The following is a 12,126-nucleotide window of genomic DNA, read 5'->3' as shown; positions in this document are numbered from 1 at the left end:
ATCACTAAATTTAGCACTTATTTATGTTCTTTTTCCTATATACTTTTAACTCCTGCACTGGTCTTGAAAGCTTCTTAACCTCCAAGGCCGTATCTTATTTTCTGGATGGTCTTGCAGAGTCTAGATACAGTTCTGAAATACAAGGAGGTGATTTGGGAGCCCACATCTAGCCCCAGGTTCAGTCCCTTTTCTAGCTTCTGCAGACCAAATCCAGCCTGCCACTTGTTTTGTAAATAAAGCTTTATCTCAGCACAGCCAAGCCCACTTGTTTGCATGTTATCCATAGCTGCTTTCACAAGAATGAGTTTAGTAGTTGTGACACCAGATAGCCTAAAATCTTCACTGTCTGGCCCTTTACAGAAGTTTGCCAACCCTAGTTTTGCCCATAAATTTCAACTAGGGTGGTACGAACGTCCATCATAAAAATTCATTTTTTGAGTAAATTTTTAAAAAGTATCTCTCCCACTAGACTCTGCCCCAAAAAGTAAGGATTGTAATCTTCTTGATCTCTATGTTCATATTATTTGGTGAAAGATTAGATAAAAACCTTAGTGTTCAAAATTATTCGTATTTTCCTTGTTTTGATCATTTGAATTGGAGGCATGAGAGATGGGATCATGATAGTAATTGAACATAGGATAATATGGGTTGTTTTTTAAAAGTGATATGACCAAAATAGTATGGAAACTGGACACGTTACTTTAAAAAAAAGGAACCCCTTTATTGATATTTCTCTTTCTCAGTTTAGTTATACATAACTCTAATGACATTCCTCGTTGATTTTTTTATTAAAATTAGCATAAATACTAAATGCCCCTAAACATAGTGAGCTGTGAGTAGTGTTCTTGGTGGTTATACAATACAGTGATAATATTTTAATTTAGTTTTTTTGAATGTTTCAGGTCATGGGAGATAATCTGCTGCTATCGTCCGTCTTTCAGTTTTCCAAGAAGATAAGACAGTCTATAGATAAAACAGCCGGAAAGATCAGGTACTGTTCTGTTACTCAAACCTACAGGCTTACATGGTTAGTAGACACCTGTTCCACTTCGTGCTGACCTGCGACCACCCACAGCCGGTAGGAACGAGTGAAGGCAGTGGCACCGAACTTACTGCTGCCACCGTCACATTCCGTCTCTTTTTTAGGTTTAAGTAATTGCCAGAAGCTAGGCCACGTGAAGGGGGCAAAAAGGGAAACAAAAGACTCAATATTGTCAGCCCTTTATAATGTGGAGAGTTAACAGCTACAATTACTTAATTTTATTAATAACCAGATACAGTTTACTCCTCCACAAAGTAACAGTAAGTATTTTAAATTAACAGACCTTTGGGGCTTCTTTTTTCTTTTTTCTTTTTTTTTTTCTTTTTGAAGATTTTATTTATTTATTTGACAGAGAGATAGACAGAAGAGCACAAGCAGAGGGAGTGGCAGAGGGAGAGGGAGAAGCAGGCTCTGCACTGAGCAGGGAACCCGATGCGGGACTCGATCCCAGGACCCTGAGATCATGACCTGAGCCGAAGGCAGACACTTAACCATCTGAGCCACCCAGGCGCCCCCTTTGGGGCTTCTTTTATAAGGCCTGAAACTTGAGGCTAGTTTCCTCTTCTTCATCAGTAAAGAGGACAGTGTGCATGATCCTGTACGACTCGGAATACCTGCATACTTGCCTACCTTGTGCGCTCAGTCATGAGGGCCTCAGAACTGTGCTGGACAAATAATACACAGTCAAAAATCGTTCCATCTGATTAAATTTGGAGACTTCATTCCTATATAAGGTGCTTTTAATCAGTGTTTATTTCATTTATTTATTCCTTTGGTTAATAATCCTTCCAGTATGTTCTAGTTTTAGAATATAATGTTAGTGGAATTAAATTCAAAATAACAATTTCATCACCTTCAACTATATTGCGTACTTGAGCCAAACTTGAGGCATGCCTGACTCTTGGCATTAGTAAGTAAGCATGTGATTAGACCCTACAGATTTCACTGGGTGGACTTGATCTGTCTGGCTGCCTGCTATATTGGCAGCTCCTAGGAGGATGGGTTGTCATGGCAAAGGGGAGCTTGGTGACCGTGGGAGAAGATGATGGGATCAGCAGACTCGGAAGTGACATAGTTGCTGGGGAACACATAGGTAGACCTCACCTAAGATGATATTAGAGTGCCAATTGCTTAATCACTGCATATGATGAAGATAAAAACAGTGGGCTCACGTATAAGCCTAGTCAGAAATTATAGAATTCATAAATAGCATGCAACTCATTTAATTTCCTTAAAACCAAATGTGAACCTTAAAATGTACACATTAATTTAGAAAGGATCCAATGAAATTGCATTGTTATTATGCTTTTTATCCTGTGTAACTAGTGATTTTAATAATAAAAAGGAAAGAGGGGTGATTGGGCTTGGTTGGAATAGAAGTTGTGAATAATAAAATCAGATAATTAAAGCAAAATAATGAAATGAAGACAAATCACATGGAGATAGCAGAAACTGCTAACTTCATCCAGGTGGATATACTCAAATACATGAGCTAAAATATAAATTCCATGAGAGCAGTGGTCTTTAATGATAAAGTACCTAGAATATACTATGTAACTATTGGTTAATGAGTGAATATTAAATTATTTTGTAGGAAGTTAAGTTTACTTAAAACTCATAGGGATGTGTGAAAATTGATAAGGGTAAATTGAAAAAACAGTGGATGTCAACATAATGGTAGTCATTAAAATAACTGTTTAAATTAATTATATGTATAAGGTACTCCTTAAGAAAAGACAAACATGCAATCACTTTTTAACTGTTAAGGTAATATGCTTCAGATTTCAGCTGTATTTGGAGGGGCTGTTGATACACTTCACTGATACTCTTGAAAAGGTAAAGATATCCTTATGTGAAGAGATCAAGGTGTATAAGAGTAAATATATTATGAGGTCATTTGTATAAACCTTTAAGAAATGAACCTAGAGGCAAGAATTATATGTATATACGTACACATATGCATATAGTAGTTATTCTATATAATATGTATGCTTTTTCTGAAAGATTTATATTTTTAACCACGTTCTGTATTATTGTTGTCAAAAAAATCTAAAAAGTAAAAAATAAGATAAGACATAGAAAAAAGATAAGACATAGAAGGCAATAAAGTGAAGAGATAAACTGGTACATTTTTTTTTTTTTTTAAAGATTTTATTTATTTTTTAGAGAGCGAGCGAGAGAGAAACAGCATGAGAGGGGAGAGGGTCAGAGGGAGAAGCAGGCTCCCCGCTGAGCCGGGAGCCTGATGTGGGACTCGATCCCAGGACCCTGGGATCATGACCTGAGCTGAAGGCAGACGCTTAACCATCTGAGCCACCCAGACGCCCTAAACTGGTACATTTTTAAGAGCTATCAAGATAAGGGCTCAAGGTATAAAAGAAGGCTCAAGGTGTAAAATCTATGTAAAAATACTTCAGAAATTCATTGATGCTATGACTTAATTTCTAATTCCTATCATTAAAATTTTAAGATGTAATGAAACCATGTCTGAATATGGTTTGTGAATTATAATATTCCACACAAATATAATTTCATATTGCTTATATGATGAAATAATACATTTCATCAGTGTTTGATGAGTACCCAGTCATGGTAAAAACACATTGAACATCATGTTATTGAATCGTAAGGCTAAAAGCTGTGACAGGCTAAAATGTTAAATGTGGGTCCTCTTGATATGCCATATCCATAGAAATGCCATATAAGTCTCTTCATGTGGTGATGTGACCTGCCAACTGGAAAACTTTGAATTCTCCTCGTCTATAAATGGGGAATCCCTTGTCATTTCATCCTACCTGCTGAAATACAAGCCCTCTTTCCACACTAACTGGGTCCCCATCCACTCTTTTATTCATTCAGTAGATTTTCATAGTGCACCTGACTGGTACCATTCTTTCTTCCCGTTGACTGTTCCTCAGTCCACTCTGAACTCATCCCTAGTTTTCTCCAAAGAAAAATACTTCATGTAGCTTTGACATTTAATTAAAATTGAGACCAAAGAACACATTCATTCATTGGTTGATGGATTAATTTAACTGTCTCAGAAATTTAACAGAATTTAGAAAGGTAAAAAAAGAAAACAAACAAAATAAGTAAAAATGCCTCAGTAAAGTTAATTTGGTGTTATTTGGTTGCCTTCAGTGTAAGCATTGACTTTTACTATGTGTAAAGCACTATGGCAGGCTCTATGGAAGATAATCAGGAGGATCTAACATCATTCCTACTCTTACGAAGTTTACAATTTGGCCAGCAAGGCAAAGCATATCTACTGTTAATTGTTGTACAAGGTGGCATGTGATAGATTGGTGCCCAGTTAGAGGTAAAGGCAGAAGAAGGGTCGCTTTCATCTAGGACAATGAGGGGAGGCTTTATGGAAGGTAGTATTCAAAGATTGGTATAGTTTTTAATAACCAAATCTAAGGGAGAGAGCCTGGGCCTTTTGTGTGGAATACCAGGGTAGTTTGGGAAATGACTGGTGCTTAAGTTTTATGCCAGGAGTTAGAAACTCAGATGCCTACCTGGGCCTAAATATACGCCTGTTTAAATTGCCCCAATACTTTCTATGGACACAATTGAAAATATTTATACAAGAACTGTTTTACAGCATTCTCATGCTATTCCGTGTGAAAGTGACACCCTCAAGCTGTGAGCACGGTCCTGTTTGCAAACTACCAGTTCGTAACCCTGATTTGCAGGTATTGAGGATGTGCCAGAGAATAGATAGTGAAGGGCTTAGAATATGAACCAGAGACTTTTTATTCTAAAACCAACTGCTTTAGCAAAAAGGGTTTTTAGCTTAATAGTTAAAAATTACTGAATGAAATTATCCTTGGTATTTACTGTATTTTCCATGCTGACATTAGTCTGACTACTATTTTGAATCCATAATGTAATATATGAAGATCATTCAAAAGCTGTGAATTTTTTTTTTCTGAAAGACTATAATGATCTTTAAACAAAGACAGTTAAGTTCTAACCATTATGGCCTGGTCTAAAGTCATGTCTTGATCTAGTTTTCTGCTTCCTTAGTATTTAAATAGTGTATTTGAGTATGCTTCCTAAAGTCAAAATGCCAAGTTTGGCTTCTTAAATCCCTACCACAATATTTACGCATTGTCTTAAAGTAAGTTTTTTATCCCTTCAGTGGCTTAGAGCTCTGGGGGGCTTTTTGTGTGTGTGAGTCAGGAACCTCAGGTGACCATTCTGAGCCATTTCCAGCAAAGGTGATACATGTATCCTTTAACGGTTTGAGAAGCCCTTGGGGTGCCTGGGTGGCTCAGTCGGTTAAGCATCTGCCTTCGGCTCAGGTCATGATCCCAGGGTCCTGGGATCAAGCCCCGCGTCGGGCTCCCTGCTTAGCGGGAAGCCTGCTTCTCCTTCTCCCACTCCCCCTGCTTGTGTTCCCTCTCTCGCTGTGTCTCTCTCTGTTAAATAAATAAATAAAATCTTAAAAAAAAACAAAAAAACAGTTTGAGAAGCCCAAGCATTTTACCCAGCAACCATATTCTGGCAAAATTCACTGGACTTCTATTTAGCACAGTGTGGCTAAGCGCAGACTTGCTATATTATACGAGTCCATTGTAGTTCTCAGTTGGTCCCTGAAACAGTCTTTGTTTTCTTCCCACTAATCCTAATGCTGCAAGTGACTCTTTTACAAATCACATAATTTGCTTACCTGTCTTAATGTCTTGGTCATTACGATATCAGCTCTTAGATGGCTGGCAAGGAGGTTTATTAGTCTTTGGGTTTAGAAAATATAACAGAAGAATATTCTTCTATCAGTTTTCCAGAACCATTATTGCCCTTTTAAGCATGGCGATGTATAATTGTAGATGTTCCAGACTTCATTTGATGTTGATGAATTTCATGTTTTTCAAAAGTAAGTTGAACTTGGCATTATTGATCTTAGAAGAAATACAAATAATTTAAATTAGTGTACTACTTAAACACTGATCAGCTTCCAGTAGTAATAATTTACTTATTTGTACAGTGTTGATGTTTATATAAGACAGTTAAATTAGATTTCCAGGCTCAATAAAGAAATTTTAAAAGAAACCAGAAAGGTGTCTACTATTTCCATCACTCTAAACTGCTGAGTAATGTCTCAGAGATTCCAAAGTATTGGGAGAGAAGGATACTACTTCTGAAAGACAAATCAAAACTCTGTGATACTTTTTTTATAAATTTAAGATATTTGAGTTTAGTTTCTAACATCAGGATAATTATCTTTATTGGCAGTTGTTTTTATCAAGAGGATAGTGTTAAACTCCTAATTGGTTGTTGTATACAACTATGCTAACATAAATTAAGATTTTTAAAGACAAAAGCAGTAAGTACTCCTAATTTTCAGCCTTTAAAATAATGTTCACACTTTAATCAATCAATAATTTTTCATATCTAATTCAGTCTGTTTTCATCTTACATTTATACTGCATAAGTTCCATCTGAACAAAATTGTGTTTTAATAAGTGGTCATCTTATGGTTGATTACAAATATTAGATAAAATTTGGGGGTTATATCATCTATATTTATTTATATTTGGTTTTCAATAACAAATAAGATAACTATGAAAGGATTTACGTGTGTATTCATAACTACTCACTTTTTAATATAGATTCCTCACATAAATAAGTTTATTGGTAATATTGGTTCAGTATTTTATTTATAGTTTATGTAATATTTAGTGGTTTACTTATCCTTGTGGAGCTTTGAAAAGATACATTGCTTTTATACTATTGTTAAACATATGATGGGTTTTTAAAACATGGAAAGTAAAATGCTTGTTTTTTTTGATTTTTAGAATATTATTTAAAGACAAGGATCGGAACTGGGATGAAATAGAAAGCAAGTTAAGAGCTGAGAGTGAGGTCCCTATCGTGAAAACCTCAAGCATGGTATGGTAATTTTTCTTGAATTTTAAAACATTTAAGAGATAGGTTTATCTTAAAGAAATGATATTTTTATTTTTAAAGTGTTAATTTACATTTTTAAAAAGATGAAATACACAGATTTTTCAAGTTTTATGCCTTCCACTATCTCTCACAGGGGTTTAAAATGTTGATTGTTTCAAAGTTATAAATGGTATGAAGGAGGAACTTTCTTTATGTTTCTCACTAATACATTCTTGTTCTTGTAATGATTATACATTATAAATAGGCAATTTGAAATAAGAGCCGAACTCAAATAGAAGTGGACATGAATCATTTCCTTTTCCTCAGGAGATTGCTAGTCTCCTCCTCAAGAATCTGTACAGGTTTTTGTGGTTCAGGGAGTCATCCTAAAACTAAGTCGCAGTTGATACATTTTTCAAAGAAAATCCTTATGCACTGTTACAAAGTTATTGCAAGGTTGATCGTTGCAAGTTTTTCAAAATCTTTGCTTATAGAGTAGTATCATGAACTTTTCATCTTTTATTATCTTGTTGAAAAAATAATTGTAGTTAAATATTAAAGATTTTAAAATTTGAATCTCATTTTTTGGATATCATAATTATTTCCTATCTTGTTGTTACAGATATAGTGCCGTGTAGATACTGTTAAATGTTGCAATTAAGAGGAGTGTGAGATTCGTTGCTTATCCAATAAAAATGCTTTACTTACAGTAAGCTAATTTTTGTCATTGCTTTCCCTACAGGAGATTTCTTCTATATTACAGGAGTTGAAAAGAGTTGAAAAGCAGCTACAAGGTACATATATTACTGAATTAAGTAGGAAGAGCTAACGATTTCAGACAAGTACATTCTAAGTGGTATTTCTTAAAATATTCTATTATAATGTGATTTGGTTAAATATAATAACATACGGGTAAAAATATAGTTCTACATATCCACATTACTCCTAAAAAGGAAGCTTTAAAACCCAATATAAATAGGAGCACGCCCCGGTGGCTCAGTGGGTTAAGTGTCTGACACTTGATTTCGGCTCAGGTCATGGAGTTGAGCCCCACATGGGGCTCCAGCTCAGTGTGGAGTGTGCTTGGGATCCTGTCCCTCTACGCCTCCCCCCCACTCATATGCTTGTGTGCGTGCACATGCACATGCTCTCTCTCTCTCTCAAAATAAATCTTTAAAAAAAGAAATAAAATAAAACCCAACATAAATAAAAAGGTAAAGTTAAATCTTGGGCATATAGGCTAGCTGTTGTAGACTAGTTCACAGTATGATATATATTATCTATTTTATATGTACATAAATACTAATATATGAAAAATATGTAAAATAATATTAAAATATGCGTGCAGCTCAGAATGCTATTGACAGTTGGCATTATTTATTTGATTTGACATTTGTGATGTAACCCAAATGAACTTGTATTCTGATACAAATAACAGTTGTTTGGGTGAACCACAAGAAAAGAGCGCATATTGGCCAAAGGGACCAGAAAAGGAGGGAGAGAAGAAAAAGAGACTGTGCCTCCTGAAGTTTGACCGGCCATTATTTCCCCGTGTGCACCAGATCTTACTCCGGCATGAATGCCCATGTGTGTCTTGAACTAGAAGTCTGCACAACAAGTAGCTTCCAGAGTCAACTGCTGATTCTACTCAGTCTTTGTTTCTTGAATTACCATAGGCAGAATATGTTGGTCCTCGCTAAATGATCTTAACGTCTGGTCAGTCTCCACACCCCGAAGGGTTATGTTTTACCCCCATGGGGAAGAGTGTTAGCTGATGGAAGGGGAGTATACTTTGAAAAGGACCTCTTGAGTAATTGTTATATCAAAGGTACTTCCTTCTGCCAACTCCCACTCTCCCCAGTGCCAAGTTGAAAATCACTCAAGGATCTTTTGGATGGAAAGCTGCTCTTTCACTGGTCCCTCCCATGGAGTAGCAAGGTCTGTATGGCCTGCTGGAGCTGCCATTGGGTTCTGAGGGCGTCCCCGTGGCTCAGGGGCACACACTGATGGCCCCACACTCTTACCAGGATGAATGACAGCATGCTGTGGTAGCATTCAGAGTGGGATGATGTTCTCCCGGCCTCCCCAGCCTTCCAGTTCCTTGGAACCCCATCTTAGCAATGAACCCCCAGTTATCTGCGTGGTAATACAGCTAGGAATGCTTATTAAAATCACACCCAGCGTTTTCCCTATCCTGTCACAGTGATGAAAGCAAATTTCAGAAAGATCTTTCTCTCAAATCTCAGTCTTCCAACAGACTCCAAAAGGGCCCATATGTGAGCCTGTTCATGGCACCAGAGAAAGCATTCAGGTCCGTATCGTCTACAGTAGAGGTCAGCCCCCGAATTATTAAAAATGGGTTTTAAATACGGTATCAAAAGGATTGGCCAAATTTAAGCTCATACAAGCATCCTTAGTTGAAACATTATCCGAGTCATAAGCAGTGTTCACATCCAAATTTAACTGCATCTACAATTATCTTTGTCCCCCGTATTCCTTTTTTTTTTCCTTCAGCAATCAATGCTATGATTGACCCGGATGGAACTCTGGAGGCTCTGAACAACATGGGATTCCCCAGCTCTATCTTGCCATCTCCACCAAAACAGAAGTCCAGTCCCGTGAATAACCACAGCAGCCCGGGTCAGACACCGACACTTGGCCAGCCAGAAGCTAGGGCTCCCCATCCTGCCGCTCTCGCAGTGTCAGCTGAATTTGAGAATGCCGAGTCTGAGGCTGATTTCAGTATCCATTTCAATAGGTTCAACCCTGATGGGGAAGAGGAAGACGTTACAGTACATGAATGACTTTCTCTCTATCGTTAAAAATGAGTACCCGTGGAATGACTAGGAATATTGGAAGCAGCATAGTGTTGACTTATACAAAACAAGACAGCTTGGTCAGCTACAATCTTGTTCTCTCTGTCTTCTTAATTTTATTTATTTATTTTTTTACCTATGATGTGGTATCCTGTTAATCATTTCAGGCCATTAGAAAACCACGAGTATGCCCATGTAGGAAAAAGCAGATTGTGGCAGTTTTGCTTTTTGTGGTTTTATGATTTTCAAATTGAATTCTATAAGTGCATCCTTTCCCTTCATAGATCTTTGTTTTTTTTCTTTAAGCCATGCTGTGACCTACAAGCAAATTAAATACCCAACATTTCTGACCCCCATGTCTTCTGTGCCAAGCTGCTCCCCGAAATGGACTTCCTCTTCATCTGTACAGATTTGTTAAACACTTATATTTGCTTCTTAATAATAGGATTTATATTAGTATTCATTACCATTGGATACAATGACATGTTACTCTCCACAGTCCAACTGACCTTTCAAAACAGTCGTTCTTGTGTTCTGAAATTTTCCAGCATATATGTGATTTATATAACTTTGTTGCTACGTAAATTGTCTTGGGGTTTATGGAGATGAACTATTATGTTTGCACTAAGATTTGCCGGGAGTGGTAGGTGGACATAGCTGTATATCAATAAGGACTAACCATCTTTTTTGTACATAGGAGATTGATAATACTGTATTTGTTTTAACCCCTCCATGTTTTACTCCACTTTCAAGCTCAATTTGGCACTTTTTTTCAATTTTTTTTAACGGAAGTAAGATTTTGTCTCATTTTAGGGCAAATGATAACTAGAAATATTAAACTAGACTACTTAGGTGGAGTATATTTTTTAAACTGAAAACACATATATTGGTCCTGTGTTACCGAGTTTATGTGTGACAGTTGAAAAAAAAATTCCCTTGAAATGATCATGGAGTTAAAATTTTCTTCATTAGGAGACTTGGAGAACCAGTAGTCATAAGATTAGCTGATAGTTTCACTCCCAAGCAATGAATTGCTTCTGTGTGTTTCCCTGTAGGACCCAGTAGTAAATCCTGTCCATCTTAAACATTTATAAGTACCCTGCAAGACGGCAACGATGAAGGCTCAGGCCATGCTACTAAACAGGAAGCCTGTGGAAAAATACCTTCTGTAAACTTGTTCTTTCTCTTTCCAGTAACTTCACATTTGGATAAGTTTTAAAAGAAAGTCATTATCTTTGTGTTTCCAGAACACTATAATTTGGGTGAATCTTAATTCCTTTAAATATTACTTAGTAGACTTGGATTTCTCCCTTGACCCCATCAGCCTATAAAGGTTAAAACTGCGGCTTTGCAACTTTTATGAATGGTCTTTAGTATTTCAGCAATAATCCTGTACTACATTGGTTTCAAGAGACAAACTAACTCTATGCTTCAAAACTTTACAAGATTTAAAAACTCCTGTACTGTTGGGCCAGTTAATAAAGATGCAAAAGAACCCTTTTTGTAGAGATGTAAAAACAAAAGTCTGCTGTATAATGAATCTCATATTTTTCTTTAAATTAAAAAAAATGGCAAATGAACTATTCTCCTTGTAAAGCTAACTTCTCCATTCTGTCTAATAAAGGAAGACTGAAAAAAAAAGGTTTTAAAGAACATGAATGGAATGATACAAATGCTTTGAAGGAATAAGTGAAACATTAAAACAGGGTCAATCCATTTGAAGAGAAAGTCAAACAAAATAATCACCACTGCTCCCTCTTTTATTTAATGTGTGGGTACTGATACCCCATGGAAGTAGGTAAGGAGTTGTTTAGGAAAATATTAGCATCTACTCAACTTACATTATCCTTTAAGTGTTTACACGGTTTTGTTCAATTATAAACATTTGGCCTTTTACTATGTTATTTTTATTTTGTATGAATACATTATCCTCCTTATTTATTTTTGTTACATTTATTACTTATGTTATTTTGTTATGCATTTACAACTCCATTTTTAAATAAAGTGTTTCTGGAACTTTATACATTGATTGTACATTTTATTCTACCATCTGGTTTGCTAATGCTTCATCAGTTTACCAAATAACTATACACCATTGTCCAAGGCTTAGCAAAACAAGGAATCCTTCAGTTCTAACTTACATGTGATAATTGTGAGACTTCATAGTATTTTGACTAAAGAAGAAAAGATTTCGTAGCAAATTTTTATAAATCTCATTCTCTTAGCTTAATACTCTAATTGTAATGTGCACACACAAGGCCTTTATTTCTTGCTGTCCTGGAATCATCAGAAGGCTTTATGATCATGATATATTTGGGGAACAAAGAAATTTAAAGTATCTTGGACATCCTAAATTTGAGAACTATCCATTCGGAT

General features: G+C 36.1%; 1 protein-coding gene across 12 annotated transcripts in view; it reads left to right on the top strand.

The window, feature by feature from the left end:
- The window catches only part of CEP170 (centrosomal protein 170), a 128,818-nt gene extending 117,047 nt beyond the window's left edge, over positions 1 to 11,771 (top strand). For 9 of the 12 annotated variants that reach the window (XM_064594409.1, XM_054508086.2, XM_054508085.2 and 6 more), the window contains 4 exons: positions 903 to 991; positions 6,844 to 6,937; positions 7,677 to 7,728; positions 9,449 to 11,771. In XM_064594409.1, the coding sequence (XP_064450479.1) occupies positions 903 to 991; positions 6,844 to 6,937; positions 7,677 to 7,728; positions 9,449 to 9,738 (525 nt within the window). In that variant the 3' untranslated portion in view covers positions 9,739 to 11,771. Of the gene's footprint in view, positions 1 to 902; positions 992 to 5,824; positions 5,922 to 6,843; positions 6,938 to 7,676; positions 7,729 to 9,448 lie in introns of those variants that run through there. The other 3 variants (XM_054508084.2, XR_010412361.1, XM_064594408.1) reach the window with 3 other exon arrangements.
- The last annotated feature ends 355 nt before the right edge of the window (positions 11,772 to 12,126 follow it).

Source organism: Mirounga angustirostris, unplaced genomic scaffold (assembly GCF_029215605.1).
Source record: "Mirounga angustirostris isolate CCGP_5_RB_7025 unplaced genomic scaffold, mMirAng1.0.hap1 SCAF_6, whole genome shotgun sequence".
Classification (NCBI taxonomy): Eukaryota; Metazoa; Chordata; class Mammalia; order Carnivora; family Phocidae; genus Mirounga; species Mirounga angustirostris.
The sequence above is the reverse complement of the archived record's forward strand: the minus strand, read 5'-3'. Positions and strand labels throughout refer to the sequence as shown.